The sequence below is a fragment of the Aspergillus aculeatus genome (genome assembly GCF_001890905.1).
Source record: "Aspergillus aculeatus ATCC 16872 unplaced genomic scaffold ASPACscaffold_8, whole genome shotgun sequence".
NCBI classification, from domain to species: domain Eukaryota; kingdom Fungi; phylum Ascomycota; class Eurotiomycetes; order Eurotiales; family Aspergillaceae; genus Aspergillus; species Aspergillus aculeatus.
In genome coordinates, this window is record NW_017962983.1 from 1 (window position 1) to 16,809 (window position 16,809).

General features: G+C 40.2%; 4 protein-coding genes across 4 annotated transcripts in view; 3 read left to right on the forward strand and 1 right to left on the reverse strand.

The window, feature by feature from the left end:
* Positions 1 to 7,764: 7,764 nt before the first annotated feature.
* On the forward strand, positions 7,765 to 10,462 carry ASPACDRAFT_1888264 (ferric reductase family protein; the record flags this gene model as incomplete). Its single annotated transcript, XM_020198475.1, has 5 exons — positions 7,765 to 8,229; positions 8,282 to 8,538; positions 8,716 to 9,011; positions 9,119 to 9,233; positions 9,303 to 10,462. The coding sequence occupies 5 exons, from the start codon at positions 7,765 to 7,767 to the stop codon at positions 10,339 to 10,341; spliced, it is 2,172 nt and encodes a 723-aa protein (XP_020055894.1). The 3' UTR covers positions 10,342 to 10,462.
* Positions 10,463 to 11,019: 557 nt separating this feature from the next.
* On the forward strand, positions 11,020 to 11,980 carry ASPACDRAFT_52265 (class I SAM-dependent methyltransferase; the record flags this gene model as incomplete). Its single annotated transcript, XM_020202591.1, has 2 exons — positions 11,020 to 11,260; positions 11,328 to 11,980. 2 exons carry the CDS (start codon positions 11,020 to 11,022, stop codon positions 11,978 to 11,980), a joined length of 894 nt encoding a protein of 297 aa, XP_020055895.1.
* Positions 11,981 to 12,720: 740 nt separating this feature from the next.
* ASPACDRAFT_78557 (uncharacterized protein) lies at positions 12,721 to 14,311 on the forward strand. The gene has a single exon (XM_020205206.1). It carries the CDS (start codon positions 12,787 to 12,789, stop codon positions 14,296 to 14,298), a length of 1,512 nt encoding a protein of 503 aa, XP_020055896.1. The 5' UTR covers positions 12,721 to 12,786; the 3' UTR covers positions 14,299 to 14,311.
* Positions 14,312 to 14,965: 654 nt separating this feature from the next.
* The window catches only part of ASPACDRAFT_1880894 (uncharacterized protein), a gene marked incomplete at its 5' end in the record, with an annotated part of 6,602 nt that continues 4,758 nt past the window's right edge, over positions 14,966 to 16,809 (reverse strand). Inside the window, 3 exons of the mRNA XM_020198220.1 lie at positions 14,966 to 15,605; positions 15,691 to 15,861; positions 16,001 to 16,261. Coding sequence (XP_020055897.1) covers positions 15,120 to 15,605; positions 15,691 to 15,861; positions 16,001 to 16,261 — 918 coding nt within the window. The 3' untranslated portion in view covers positions 14,966 to 15,119. The remainder of the gene's footprint in view (positions 15,606 to 15,690; positions 15,862 to 16,000; positions 16,262 to 16,809) is intronic.

The following is a 16,809-nucleotide window of genomic DNA, read 5'->3' on the forward strand; positions in this document are numbered from 1 at the left end:
CCTAATGTAAACCCTAATGTAAACCCTAATGTAAACCCTAATGTAAACCCTAATGTAAACCCTAATGTAAACCCTAATGTAAACCCTAATGTAAACCCTAATGTAAACCCTAATGTAAACCCTAATGTAATACCTTCGGCGAAAGGTTTATCCGGTGCTGACGGGCCGAGGTTTCTGCGGATTTTTTTAGCTGTCTGTGGGCAGGGTTTTGACTAATCGGACGAACTTTCCTCCGGCATTATATTATTATCTTATAATGTGGCTGACACGCGTGATTGCTGTCTAATTAAAAATAGAAGTCTTAACTAATCTAAATCTAAAATATATTATTTTCGGAATTAGAATCTATACTTTCTATATTAAAACAGCGCGTCGAGCGACTTTATTAAAAATAAAGAAGTATCTTAATATAGAGAATAAGTTATTCCAGCAGTAAAAAGAAGAATAGTCTAATCTTTTCTTTTTTTTAGAATTTTCGATTTCTTCGGTCGGTAAGAATATAAATTAATACTATTAATCTAGTTTTAATAAGCTATTAACAGTAAAAGTTCTAATACTATATATATATATTATTTTCAGCTTATTCTATTAAAGACGCTTATCTTTTCTGCAATTGTTATACAGCTTCTTATTACTGATTAATATAAATTCTATATATTATAATGAAAATATCTGAATCAGTAAAATTGTTTCGCAATCTTAAGATTATCTATAATTTTAAGAAACTGGTAAAGACTACTGCTAAAGTTTTAATATTACCGGAGTTGATTATAATAATTCTATATATTTATTAAGTACTCCTCGGAGACTATTTTAGTAAGAAGTTTTATATTATATATAAATATACTAATATTATATTTATAATTTTTTTATATAAAAGATATAATACCGATTCATCCTTCCCGCCTATTGTTTACAATAGTCTGAAGAAACTGAAATTCTAATTTATAAAGGAATTTTTATTTAGTATTTAAGACTTAATATTTTCTAAGATGTTCAAAGCCGCTATTAAACAGGCCCGTAAAAATATATTAACCGCAGCTATTAAAAAAAAGAAGAAAGAGTTAGTATATTTAATAATACTTATAATAGTTAAAACAGATGTTTAGTAGAAGAGATGCCGCTACGTTGCTTAAATCATAGCCGAAGTTAATAATAGAAGAATAGATAAGACCGATATAAATAAAATTATTTTTAGAGATCTTTCTCCTACCGCGGAAGCAGAATATAAAATATTTTTAGATGTTTATATTATTTATACCTATCGGTGTTTAATATTAGCCAGAGTATTAATTAATTATACTGAATTTTAGAAATTTACTAAGCTTAAGATTAAAAAGACTACGGATATAGAAATAATAGATATTAAAAAGAAACAATCTATTTATAATATTATTTATAAAAAGATGAAATTTCTTAAAGTTAAATTAGTTTTTAAGATCGGTAAGAATCTTTCAGTTTAAAAGCGGAAGACTTTTATACTAACAGATATTAGAATAAGTAAATAATAGATAATCCAACAGTCGGATAAAAAAGAACTTTTTTTTTAATAAAGTAAAGAAAATTAAAATAAAGACTAATAGATTTAAAAAGTGCTTATAGAAGAGGAAATCTCAGTAAATGCCTTTATATAATAATATTTAAAAGAGTTCCGTCCGTGGCTTTCGGAGGAATATTCTAATATATACTATAATTTAAATATTAAATATAGAACAAAAATTGCTTTTTCTTTTCTGAAATATTAAAAAGCAGATTTTATTAGAACCGCTAGACTAAAAGTTTTCAAATATTCTGATATTATTCTTTTAAAAAATATTGAATACTTACTAACTGTTAATTATAAATATATTTTATACTTCAAACCACAGGACTATAACATGCTTGAAGTAAAGAACAAGTTTGTAAGAACAGTCTATATAAAGTAGTAATTTTATAATAGCAAATATTAGAATTAGAAGTTTATATTTAAATTTTATATTCTGAATTCTATTTAAAAACCGTAAAAAGCCTCCGCGGCGATTGAGCTTAGTATTAAAAAGATAATAAAAAAGATTAACAACTAAGTTAGTTAGGCTTTTTCTTACACCGCCTCGATTATCTCTAAATATAGAAATATAAATTAAATTAGAATTTAAAACTTTTTATTAGAAAATAATCTAATAGTCAAGCTTACAGATAAAAATCTAGGACTTGCAGTCTTTTCTAAAGAATAATATATTTATAAATATATAAAAATACTAAAAGACTTATTAATCTATTAAATAGTAAACTTTCTGAATATAAAAGAACTCCTCAGCCAACTTATTAATAAATTATTTAAATAGTATTTATTTAAGAATATAGAGTGCTTTGTAAGAGAGAAAACAATAATTAAAATATTAATATTTTATATAATATTAAAGATTTACAAAAACTTATAGGCGTTGTGATCTATAGTTTTCTTATACTTATAAATAATTAATTATTTCTTAAAAATTATTAATTATTTGTGCCGTCCGATTTTTAATTACTTACCGTAGGTTGTTGGCTCTACTAAATAGATAATCCAGCAACTAGAAGAGATAAAGGAAGATTATAAAGATATTTAGATATATATAGAAGATATTATTATATTTTATATTAATATTAATACAACCGAATATGCCGAGCTGGTAAAAGATATATAAGCTTATTATTTTCTATAATTAAAAATTCGCGCCCGATTTATTATTTAAATAATTCGGTTTGTAATATAAAACAATTTCTTTTTATTTTAAAATTAGATTTATTAATAGATAAAAGATTTAGCTATGGGTACGGCATCTGCATCTGTTCTGATTAATATTTATATTAGATATTTCGAGCGATATTTAAAGATTTTCTTTAAAAAAGAAATAGTTAAATATATAAAATATATCGATGATGTACTTATAATCTTTAAAAAAATAGAAAAAGAATTGACGGATTTTATTACTGAATATTAGCTAGATTTACTGACCGTCAACTGGACTTATTTAAAAATAAAGATCGAATTTTTTAATATTAAAATTATGCGAATAAGGAATCTAACAGATACTAAATTAGTAATTTACTTTTTAAAAATTAATAAATAAGTATTTATATATTCTATAATCGTCAGCTTATTCTTTATATATAAAGAAAGCCTTCGTTAAAACTAAGTTTATATAATTTATTATAGTTAGTTTTAAAGTCGAGTATTTTATAAATGCTCGCAGACAGTTTTATAGTAATCTTCGTCGGAGAGAATATCTGAATAAAGTATTGAAAGACTGGTTCCGCTAAGTATTTTATAAATAACAGTTTTTATTTTTTATTTTAAAAAAGAAAAAAGAATAGAATATACTATTTATATTATCCGGACAGTACAATCTAGTATAAAAGTATATAAATATTAATAAGATTATTTAATCAGCCAGAAGATTTTGAATATAGAAAAGAGAACTGCCTGACAGTTTTTAATAACTGCTGATTTAAAATCTCTGTTAATATACAAATTTTGGTGACTTGTTATCGATATGGAATAAAACAGTATTATATTTTTTTATATTAGATATTAAATATAAATAAACGGATGTTAGTAGAATAGGCGGTAGTCTGAATATTATTCTGCTTGCTTATAGAAATATATTCGGTTCTTCAAAGAAAATATTTATTTAATTGCTTTTTAATATTCTCTTCAGATAAATTATTAGTAGGAGAATATATTTATTATAAAAAGGATCGGCTTTTATAGTCCTACCGAATATACTAATACTGGGTTTTTTTTTATTAAATGATGTTTTTAAATAAAGAAGTATCTTCGGGTGGATTATATAAAAATATAATATTTAAAGACTTTATTTTTTTTAAGACCTTTTGTTTTTCAGGTGCCGGCGCCTTCTGTTATAGTCAGAAGAATTATATATTATGATTATTATTTATTTTAGATCTTTTTTCCAACCGCTAGGAATCTTTGTATATTTTAATTAATAATTAAGCTGTGGGGGGTGTTTATGTAGTATACTTTATAAAATTTAAAATTCTAATTCTTTTAATCTGATAATCTTAATATAATATCTTTAGTAAAAGGTTTATCCGGTGCTGACGGGCTGAGATTTCTACGGATTTTTTAACTGTCTGTAGACGGGGTTTTAGCTAATCAGACGAACTTTTTTTTAGTATTATATTATTATTTTATAATACGGCTGATATATATAATTGCTGTTTAGCTAAAAATAAAGATTTTGGCCAATCTAAATCTAAGATATATTATTTTTAGAATTAGAATTTATACCTTTTATATCAGAACAGCACGTCGAGCGACTTTATTAAAAATAAAAAAGTATCTTAATATAAAAAACGAATTATTTCAGCGGTAAAAAGAAAAATAGTTTAATCTTTTTTTTTCTAAAATCTTTAATTTCTTCGGTCGGTAAGAATATAAATTGATACTATCAACCCAGCTCTAATAAGCTACCAACAGTGAAAGTTCTGATACTGTATATATATATTGTTTTCAGCTTACTCTGTTGAAGATATTTATCTTCTCTGCAATCGTTGTGCAGTCTTTTATTACTGATTAATGTAAATCCTAATGTAAATCCTAATGTAAACCCATATTAAATTACTAAAAAAATAATAAAATTAGAAGATTTAAATCTTTTTAAAATTAATATTTTAAAGTCTAATTATTTAATATTAAATTTTAATAAAATTTTTAATATTCTTTAATATTTCTATAGCCGTCTACCCGACGTTTAAATATATTTTAAAAATAAATTAAAAAAAAGTAGAATTATTTATAGATAGATAATTAGCTTTTTATACTGTATATTAGTAGTATTTTATAAATAAAACTGTATTAAAAATACAGCTTAGCTTAAATTCTTCTTCTGAATTCTATTTATAATTTTTTATCGAAATTTTTAAATATTTAAAATAGAATATAATTTTAGAATAGAAAAAAATCTCTGTAAAAAGGCGGAAAGTCGATAGTATAAATATTTTCATTTATTAAAAATATTATAGCTATTTATTAATATTTTAGTAATACTAAAAAAAATATAGAATATAGATACTGTATATATATATTAAAATAAACGAATAAATACAGAAACAGCAGAAAAGTATAAGCTTTTTAATATAAAAATAAATAATACTGATAATATTGATAATATTAAGAAAGATATATAGAAGTATATTTATATTATTAATATTATTATTAAAAAACCACAGCATTTCTAAAACAGAATAGTATTATTTATAATATATATTTTAAATAGAACTAGTCTGCGACTTTTTATTATCTACTACTGTATTATAGATAACCCCTGTAATTATGGCGGATTGTCAACAATCTACCTACACATCCTCCGCGCAACGGTTATGATGTTAATGACTCAGACCTTCTTCAGTATTTAACTCCTAGGACCTTACTAGATTTTTAGAATAGTAAGGATTAGTCTTAAAATTAATAGACTGCTACTATTCTATACCTAACTGACTTCTTTTTCTATTATATACTGTATTTTTAAAAATAGTTAGCTTCTGTGCTGAAGCGGCAGTACTATACTGTTATTATATTATTAAAAACAGCTGTATATAAAAGAAAGCCTAATTATTATAAATAATTTTTATAATTATAGCGGATTATTAATAATATATTTATATATTTTTTATATAACGGTTATAATATTAATAATTCAGACCTTCTTCAGTATTTAACTTCTAGTATCTTGCTAGACCTTTAGAATAGTAAGAATTAGTCTTAAAATAAACAGACTGCTACTATTCTATATCTAACTGATTTTTCTATTTTTTATAATAAATTAGTTTAACTATCGAAATAATATTATTATACTGCTATTCTGCGGCTGGAACAGCTGTATATAAGAAGAAGCCTAATTATTATAAATAATTTATAAGAATATAGCAGATTAGAAGTAGATTATTCTTATATTTTTTATGTAAAGATCTTAATATTAATAATTTTTAATTTCTTAATATTTAATTCTTAGAATCTTACTAGACTATCGGGAAAGCAAGGATTAGTCTTGAAATAAACAGACTGCTACTATTTTATATCTAACTGACCTTTTTCCTTTATATTTAATAACTAATAAAAATAATAAAATAGATTTTCAGATACTAATATTTAAAATAGTATATATTTATATTTTTTAATAAAATATTAGAATTATAGAGAATTTTATTTTTTAAATTTATTATACTGAAGTTATTATTTTATTGACTATCCGAATATATTATTATAAACGGAATACAGTAGTTATTATTAATTTTAACAGTTAGTAAAAATAATAAAATAGATTTTTAAATACTAATATGCAGAATAGTATATATTTATATCTTTTTTAATAGAATATTAGAATTACAGAGAATTCTGCTTTTTAAATCTATTATTCTATAATTTTTTCTATTTATCTTACAGTAGAAGAAATATTTAAATGAATAAAATAAAAAAGCTTAGTATATATTCCAATCTGGATTTTATATTCATCTGTATTTAAATTATATAAGATTTAACTATAATATTTATTAAGCTATTACTTATTCAATATAGAAGATAGGAATTTTATTTTTATAATTTATAAATAAGAATAACTTTCTTTAGACAGAAATAAAAAAACAATCTTAAAAATCCTATTTTTAGCATCTGAAAATATATGCTAATTCACTATATAGACTAACTTAGTATATATATTTGAATATTTTGTATAAACAGACAAAATAGCTTTCTAGCTATTTTTTCTTATTCTAAGGAATACTTCAATTAGCACAATCCATCCGTCCCGTAATAATATTAAAAATGGTTAAAACAGTTAACTGTCTGATTTGTAGCTATATTATAATCAGATATAAAATCTTTCTTAATCTGATTATAATCTAGCAGTTAGATATAAAAATTCTAATTAACCTAATCTGACCTAGCTGTTAGCCATTTTACAGATAACTGATTTGAAGCTTTATTTATAGAGTAATAAAAATTATAAATTGCTACTATACACTGTATATGCTTATAGAAACTGAGATAACTAAGTTTCTGTGAATGGAAAACCCAATAGGCTAAATTATCTGCTGATAGATTCTAGACACACTGCTGATTAGCAGCCCTTACCGGAAGATTTTCGGTGTCGGATATTCGGGATCCGGTTGTTCGGGCGTCCGAATGTAGCAACTTGTTGTGGGTCTGATTGATATGATTTTCATTATCGATCTTTTATCCTATCAATCTAATCTGACCATCTTATTGGGGGGCGCTCTCCACATCCGGTAGGAAAGCACGTGTGGCTACCAGAGCTTTCTTCCCAGTGATAATTCCGCCTCAGTGACCAGCTGAAGCCTTCATGGCCTGCTTGAAAACTGTATCCAACAAAGCCAAGCTAGTATATCTTGCATGTCCCACTACAATCCATATGCCCAATTGTATTCCTCTTTCTGACAGTGCCATGCATGCTTGGTCTCTCAGGCCGATCAATAAACATCATAGTGCCCACTTTGCAGAGATTTCATCTCCACTTCCGGGCCAGAATCAGGAGCAGTTTCCCTTTTCACGACGAGTACCGTAGAATGTTGCAGAATGATGAGATTGCGCTACGATTAAAGATCGTTGTTCTCAATGGCCGACAATATATATGCCAAGGTTCTTGCGATGTCCCACTTGAAAAAAAGGCATGCCACTGTAAGAGCCCATCCTTAGGAACAGTCGTCAGGGGCAGCCTTAAGGATCGATTTTCCGGACAAACCAACAGATCCCCATTCTTCGCAATGAGAATCACGTTAGCCATTCTGGCTTCGTGCCTCAGCTCGCACGCTGTGGCCAAGGGCTTCTCGCCGAGCAATGCGAACCAATACTGCATGTACGCCATATATGAGTCCTTCTCTCCGTTCAAATGGCAAGAGAACAGCAGCTACACGAGCGCGGTATCTCAAAGCTCGACACGTTCCAGCTCCGCATCTGGGTGTACGAATATGCTCGAGGTAGCATCGATATATGCCTCCATGCGAGCGTATTGTCATGGGAGGGCATACACTGTGGGCCTTGACTTTTGGAAGAGCCTGTGCACTAACGGCGGCTCGGCATTGATGGACTTGAACGAGATTGAGGCCATAGCTACCACCAAGTACATCGAACAGCTACCCGTCTTCAGCCCAGGCGCTTCGAACTCGGCCTCAATTTCCTCCGCGGTACTGCTTGACAAGTCATACTATCGACGAGCCGTCCGCAGTGTGGTAAGTGTGGTGATAGTCCTTTGCACTCATGCCGGATACTGAATTATGTTAGACCGCGGATGAGACCGATGATTCTCGCTCGTTGAAGATTGCTTGGGGTATTCACGGCTTTTGGGGATTGGTGATACTGGTCGGTATCATTTTCAACTTCCTGACTGGGCTCTTCTACTGTCGAGATGCAGAGCAAACCCAGGACCCAGAGAAACCTAGATCTCCGTCTCCCCTCCGGCGCCTATCGGCATCGAATCCGATTACCAAAGTCTATAATGCTCTCAACACACACTTGATCCTAGCGCCGAGTCTAGGGACGTATCACCAACGGCTCCTGTTTGGCTGAAAAGTCCCTCTACGCCTGCAAGCATCGGTTATTTTTGCCTTCTGGGCTCTGGCAGTTATCCTCGCTTGTATACGATATGACGCGTACTCGGACGATCCTTTGTATGCCTCTCTATGCGTGTATTTGTACTCTAAGCTAATTGGTTCTAGTAATGGAACTCTCGCCTATCAGATCTGGGACACAATGGGGCCGAGACTTGGCCTACTCGCCTTCGCATGCTTGCCGTGGCTGTGGGTCTTTGCAGGCCGAAATAATGTCCTGATTTGGGCCACGGGCTGGAGCTTCCACACATTCAATGTGTTCCACCGGCATCTCGCCATCCTGACCATTCTCTTTGCCATCATCCATTCTATATCATATACCGTCAAGTACTTGGCTTATAGTGAGACTCTGCCTCTGCAACCATCTCCGTTCCGGCTAACATCGCGCCTCAAGACCCGAGCAAGTATACCACAGACTTGGAAACGGACTGGTTCAGGTTTGGCATTGTTGTCTGTTTCCCCTGAAGTTGCTTGTCATCGGTCTTCGTGCTGACTGCCTCGCAGGCAACAGTGCTCATGTGCTTGATGATCCCGTTCTCTTGCGGCGCGGTGCGCAAACGATTCTACGAAGTATTCCTCGTTGTGCACGTTCTATTCGGGATCGTCATTGTCTACGCTCTGTTTAGGTTCGTAGACAGTGCGTGAGAATGCCCCCTCAAACTGGCAACCTGTCTTCTGACCCCGGATCCCCCAAGGCATATGAGCAAGTTCGGCGCGGAATACACTCCCCACCTGTGGCCTGTAGTGGCTATCTGGTCCTTCGATCGACTCGTCCGCCTCCTGCGCCTGGCACTCTGCAATCTGCCTATCCACCGCAGTAGCAGCGTGCATTCTCCCTACCAGAGCACCGTCACCTACCACCCCAGCAGCGACGTTCTCCAGATCGAAATCCAGCCCGCGATCCTCCCCACCTCGCCCAAAGCCGGACATTACTACTATATCTACCAACCCACGACCTTCCGCGGCTGGGAGAACCACCCCTTCACCACGGCCTCCGTTCGCTACTCCGACCGCGACAGCTCTTCCACATCCCCCTTCCCTGGCTCGACCACTCCTCCCCGCACGTCAACGGAGAAAGAAGCCGCTATCACCACGCAGTCCCGTCCTCTCCCGCTCCCTTCACTCACAGCATCCACTCCGACGCTAACCTTCTGGGTCCGTCCGTACACCGGCTGGACCCACCGTCTCAAAGCCCAAGCCATCGCCGCCGGCAACACCCTGCACCCCACCCTCGTCCTTGAGGGCCCTTACGGTCGCAGTGCGTCCACCGCCCTGCGCACCTTCAACCGCATCGTCATGATTATGGGTGGCACCGGCATCGGCGTCGCGACGGCATACCTCCAAGTCCTCCTGTCGGCCCCGCAGGGGTTGGAGCATCCGCAAATCGACCTCCACTGGACGGTGCGCGAGCCCGCGCTAGTCGACCAGCTGTATCGCGCGGAGTTGGGCTCGTATCTCCAGTGCCCTGGAGTGCGGATGCGCTTTTACTGTTCGCGAGGATCATGTGATGCGGTGGAAGGTGATGGAGTGCTCTCTGGGGGGGATGTGAATGTGGAGGAGGGGCGGGCGCCCATTGCGCAAATTGTGGCCCAGGCGGGGGCGGAGGAGGGCTCGGTGGCGGTGGTGGTATGCGGTCCGGCGGAGATGGCGGATCTCACGCGCGCGGCCACACTGGCGGCGCGGCGCGGCGGGGCGATCGGGATGGAGTACTTTGAGGAGGCGTATGGGTGGTAGTCAATTTCGTGGTATCGGGGGATGGCATTGTGGTGGTACAGGCTTTGGGGTGATTTGAGTACACAGAACAAAGAGGTGACTAGCCAAAGAATAATCATCATGTCTGTATGCTAAGACTGACCCTCACGTCGGAATACCGAGTTCTAAGGCCTACCTCTAATACGCCGATTTGGGTCGAGGGCTTGAAGCAGGCCTTGACTCTGTTCCGGTCGTCCGCCGGTCTGCCGTGCGGTGCGGGGTATTCTGCTGTTCTGGACCTTGATTGGCGTCGGATCCTTCCATCGTGCGGTTAGGTGATTTGCTGGGTTGGTGACTAATTGCCCAGTGTGCATTCCCCCCTGTCGGTCTTAGGCATTGATAGATAATGACTCAACTGTGACTCATTACTGGTTCCGTACTGGGAAAGGCCATGCTTCTCTGAGTATCATCGTGTCATCATGGAATGGATAGGGAACAATCTTACCTCCTCACAGGTCAATCAACGAGGCGTGTGATGGCCTGGTAGTACACACCGTACAGAACCTGCGGTCGGGTACACCCAGGCGGCCCTCCAAAGCTGACATTATAAGAGGATCCCATCCACGGGTCAATAGGTGGAAGCAATGCTCCAGTCGCAACCTGTATTATCTAGCTGCAGCACAGTCGGCTACCTTGTGCCCTGAACCGTTAGAGCAGAACATGTCCACTCAACTCGACGCCGCCTGTATCGCCCGTCTCTCCCTACACGACCCGGCCCACTTCAGCATCCAGCACTCGCAAACTCTGCATCGCCTGGTGCTCCTACAGCACTGGAACATTCCCACTGGTGCCAAGGTGCTGGAACTAGGGTGCGGGCAAGGGGACTGCACGACTGTTCTTGCAACTGCCGTGGGAGAGCAAGGAAGGGTGGTGGCGGTCGATCCGGCGGACTTGGATTATGGTGAGCCCTGGCTTATTTCCTATCCTGACGGTGCAAGTAGACTGTAGCTGACCAATGGCTGCTGCAGGTGCGCCATATACTCTTGGCCAGGCACAGGGCCACATATCGGAAGGCTCACTGGGTGATCGCATTACTTGGGTCCAACAACCCCCTCTGGACTACCTCTCACTCCCTACTCCCTCCCCCTCCTCGCCCCTCGCCGGCAAAACTAAGGCCTTCGACGCAGCAGTGCTCGCCCACAGCCTATGGTACTTTGCCTCCCCTTCGCTCATTCTGTCCACTTTGTCTGCCCTCAAACAGCACAGCAAGCGTCTCCTCCTTGCCGAGTGGTCGTTGGTAGCCACGCACTCCTCTGCTCAGCCTCACGTTTTAGCCGCGCTTACCCAGGCCGCGCTGGAGTGCCGTAAACCTATTAGCGACTCGAATGTCCGCACGGTGCTGGGACCCAAGCGGCTGACCGAGCTGGCCCTGGCCGCCGGGTGGCAGTTGCAGAGCGAGACCCGCGTGCAAAGTGGGGAGGGCTTGTTGGACGGACAGTGGGAAGTGTCCGCTTGTCTGTCTTCATCGTTCAAAAAGGAGGTGAAGGAGGCAGTGAGTGATGAAAGGGAACGGGCAATGATTCTTGCGTCACGGGATGCGTGTGAGGCGAGCTTGGCGGGTATTGCAGGGGGCCGGACAGGGGTTAGGGCCATGGATGTTTGGGTGGCTAGTTTCGTGTGATCCGGCAATTGCCTAATATCTAACCCTGCTGCCCACAGCAAATCGCTATCATGAAAGAAGCAAATTAGACCAGTGCTGTTCTCTGCCGTGATCTGGAAATAAAACATCTGCGACGATGGAGAGCGACTAGCGGGCCAGGATGCAGGGCTCTGCTGCATCAACCCCACCTTTGACCTATTTCTACAGTTGGCGGCACTCCAGCCCTGGCACGTACAGCCATGCCTTATAAGTGGAGGTTGCTGTGTAAATCTGGTCCGTGCCGACTTCGGTGTTTAGGGTGCCGCAAATGGATTCAGTGAACCATGTAATAGTTTCAAAACAGGTTATTGCTAGGGGTGCAGGGATAAGTGTACATGCATATATGTGGAGGTTACCGGCTTGCGTGTGATCGGGGTTTCGGACCGGAGAAAAGACCGAGGCTATGCAAGACAAAGAAACCGATTTCTGGTATGATCAAATTCTGGCCAGCAAACATGAATTGACAGGCTCAGGGGCTCATAGTAGTTACGCCGCTTGCTGTCTTTGCTTTTCCCATGGGTTTGTCCGTCCATTTCATGCTGCGTTTGTTCTTCTGACATCCTCTGTCAATCCATTCTCCCTTTCCTACCCCCTCCCCCATGGCTGAAACCTCAATTCTCAAACTGGAGCAACAGAAAGCCCTACCCACCCCGGTATATAGCAAAGTACTACATAATTCACACGATCGGGGGACCGAACCAGAAAGCGATGAGACGAACTCGGGCAGACCTCCGGTGCCCAGGCCGAGGAAGACATGGCGGTTTTGGGCTGTGTTCCCAGCCTTGTGCATGACGACCTTTCTCGCTGCTCTCGACACATCGATCCTTTCCACTGCCCTTCCGACCATTGCGCTCGATCTTCATGCGGGAGAGTTGTACATGTGGATTACCAATGCATACATTCTGTCCTCCACCGTGGTCCTCCCGCTCTTCGGCCAAACGGCGAACATCTTCGGCCGGCGATGGCTGATGATCATCTCCGTGGTTATCTTTGCGGTGGGAAGCGCCATCGCCGGAAGTGCCAATAACACCACGGCAATTATCGCCGGGCGAGCGATCCAAGGGATTGGGGGCGGAGGCATCAACATCCTCGTAGACACCGTCATCTGTGATCTGGTGCCCCTTCGCCAGAGAGGTAGGTATGTGGCGCTCATGGCCTCGGTCTGGGCTGTAGGAACCACCATTGGCCCGGTTCTTGGTGGTGCCTTTGCGCAGCATGTCTCCTGGCGTTGGGTCTTCTACATCAACTTGCCCTTGTGCGGTGTCTCGCTTTTCCTTCTCGTGCTCTTCCTTCGTGTCAACCATCCGCCCCGACCCCCGAGCACAACCCTCAGGCAACAACTTGGTCGCGTTGATCTCCTGGGCAACATGATCCTCACTCTGGCCGTCGTGGCCACTCTGTTAGCATTGACATGGGCGGGAACCACCTACCCCTGGTCCTCCTGGCGAGTTCTGGCGCCCCTGTTTCTTGGATTTGCAGGCCTGGTCTTCTTCTACATCCACCAGGCCTCGCGCTTCTGTCGGGAACCCTCCATCCCGCTCCAGCTCTTCTCCAGTGCAACCGCTCTCTGTGCCCTCTGGCTCTCCTTCCTTCAAAACATGCTCCTCTACTGGGTGGGCTATTTCCTGCCTGTCTATTTCCAGGCTCTGCGTAGCCTGTCCGCCACTGCCTCCGGCCTTGCTGTCCTACCCATCACAGCAGCCATTGCACCTTTCGGCGTGATCACCGGCAGCTTGATCGCAATGAAGGGGAAATACCGCCCCTTTCACTTCCTAGGGTATCTTTGTGTGACGATTGGGGTCGGCTTGTTCTCCCTCCTCAATAATAACTCCCCCGCCCGGGACTGGGCCGGTTTCCAGGTTCTCTTCGGAGTTGGCTCGGGTATGATCTTCTCCTCCACCTTGCCACCTATCCAGGCTGTTCTACCAGAGTCCGAGGTAGCGACGGCGACGGCGACGTGGGCATTCGTTCGGAGTCTGGGGTGCATCTGGGGCATTGCGATTCCGACGTCCATCTTCAATACGAGAGTGCAACGGATGCTCAGTGTCGTGAGTGAGCTCACATTGAGAGAGAGGTTGGCAAATGGAGGCGCGTATGCGTTGGCGGCGGAGGGGTTAATTCAAAGCCTCAAAGGCCAGGCGAAGCTGCAGAGTGAGGTCTTGAGGTTGTACGAGGATGCAATGCATTGGGTGTGGTGGATGGCGGTTCCATTCGGTTTCACTGGGCTCCTGTTTTGTTTCCCAGTTCGCGAGGTAAAGCTGAGAGAAGAATTGGTGACCGAGTTTGGCTTACGAGAGTGATTGTTGACATTACATATTGATACACTTAACAGATAGATTGCTAGAAGAATAGCAACAAAGGCCCCTGCCTCTCAATCACCAGTCCAAGATAAAGCTGATGGGCAATGCAGCCAATCACCTCACTCGGGCCTTAGATAACGATCGGTAGTATTTAAGATAATGACCACAGTGACCAAATGATCACATCTGTATCATGCATGTGGATAAGAGCTACGAAGCTAGTACAAAGAGCAAGCGCTTCCGGCCGCATTCCAGGAGCGCCCATCTACATTCTGGAGGAGCAATGGTAGGCCAATAACTGATTGGGCCGATTCTTGAAAGGTTCGGCGAAGGGGAGCGACTCCTATCATACGCCTTCGGCAAGACCTCTACGGTGTGTCCGTCGGTGAAAGCCGATCCCTAGCTCAACAGTACTATTTGGACAAGGTATTAGTTCGATAAATTCATCGCCGGATATCTTGTGTTCTAACCCCATTGCTCTATTTTGAAGTAGTGGTTCTAGTGGTGAACGCAACCGAAGGGGTCACGATTCATTGATATCTGCACGGACGTCACAGTGAATCGATCGTCAGTGACTGGGAACTGGAATGACAATCATAAGCATATACAGTATAAGTAAAGAGCTCATCGGTCGCTCACACATTACAGCTGATCGTTTGACCCCTATTGACAGAGAAAGGTGGTATGATGGATTATTTCACAGACCTATGCAATATTACACCATCTTCATATCTACTTGCGTAGCTAAAGCTCCCTGGTGGACCACTGATAGTAGATCGGGGGTACCTCCTTAAGACTGGAATTCTCGCTCCTTTGCAACCCTACTTGCAGCACATCATCACTCCTTCCCAGGCCTGAAGTCTAATAGTTGCTTCATCGCCAACTGCAATGCTCCTTTGGAGCGAAGAAGGCGCCATCCAATCCACCTCTAGCGACCCAGGGATCTTCCAGGCGAGGTTCTCGCCAGTCCAATTCATCACGACCAGCCACTTTCGTTTCGTCTGAGCACCTGTTCTCAGGTATGTATAGATTTGCTCATTGTCCAAGTCCACATCCTGGTAGTCGCCATACACAAAGACATCTTTAAACGTCCTGCGATTGCGTAGAGCGAGCTGCCAGTATTGCCAGACAGAGAGGTCCTGGCTTTCGCATCCCATCTGCGCTTTCACATGAACCGTCCCAAAGTCATCATTCACTCTCATCCATGGTGTCACGTTGGATGCTGCAAATCCTGCATTGGGCTCGTCGCTCCACTGCATTGGCGTTCGGGCGTGGTCCCTGGCTTTTTTCTGAAGAAGCTCTCTTGCCTTTTTCATATTGTACCGGATCGTCGGAATAGAGCCTTTTCGTCTTCTGCCAAAAGTTGATGCTTTCTATATCCTTGTAGTCGACATCTGGGTTCCAGTCCGCTGAAAAGTTTTGCATCCCAATCCCTTGACCCTGGTAGAGATACAAGGTACCACCGAGAGTCGACTCCAGAAGCGCAAGTAGTTTGCCACCACGCGCGCGGAACTTGTCGCTGTCGTCCACGTAGCGCGACACCGAGCGAGCCTGATCGTGGCACTTCAAAAGAGTGCATTCCATCCATCCCATTCGATCATGTTTCTTTGCCAATCGGAGAAGATCTGTTTGAGCTCTGTCAATTTCCAGTCGCGCAAGCTCCATTTCGAATCATATTGAGTTCTTTCGCAGTTGATCCGACGGTCTTGATAATTTCGCTGATGTCGCTGACGTGGGCTGTTTCCCCGACGGTGATGGTTTCGTACCTTGACAGAACATGCTCATATATTCCATGCATGAACTCATGGAAGCGCGGCCCATTAGTGTAAAATCTCTTTCCGGGTTGGAACTGGCAACTGGGGTCGACGACTGGGGCATCGGGGAATGAGGGATCCTTTGAAATCAGATTGATCACGTCCATTCGAAATCCTGAAACTCCTCGGCTCAACCAAAATTGCATGACCTAGAGGACTTAGTCAGCCAGGCTCAGATCAAATTACGCCGCATGACGTGAACACAGTTCACATGAACTTTTTTTTGTGTACACGTGGAACGTTCCCGCGGCACGTGATGCCAAGCCCTTTATATAAGCAGGAACGTTCCACACGACCCTATAAATTACTGTTTTTTATTATTGAAATTCAACTTCCTCTTATATTTCTCCAAGTTCATTACACACTTTATTTCAAGCACTTACCAAGTACTTTATAAGTACCTACCAAGTACTTTCTAGACATGGATTTTCATGAAGTTATTGAACTTAGTTCTACGGAAGAGGAATACTCAACCCAGGTAATTTCCTAAGTAGTTATCAAGTACTTAGAAATTAATTTATATCTAGGAACCGTCACCATTAACCTTTCTGACTCAGGCAAAGGCATCACCTTTAACTACTCAGTTTATAGAGTATATTGATGATCTTCCTGAGTATCCAAAAACTGCACTATGTGGATATACATATGTAGTTCCATTACATGGACTTTTAAATACTGAAGTCAGCGCTCTAATTAG

Coding starts and splice junctions, on each gene's coding strand:
- ASPACDRAFT_78557 (XM_020205206.1), top strand. CDS start 12,787: ATGACGACCTTTCTCGCTGCTCTCGACACATCGATCCTTTCCACTGCC.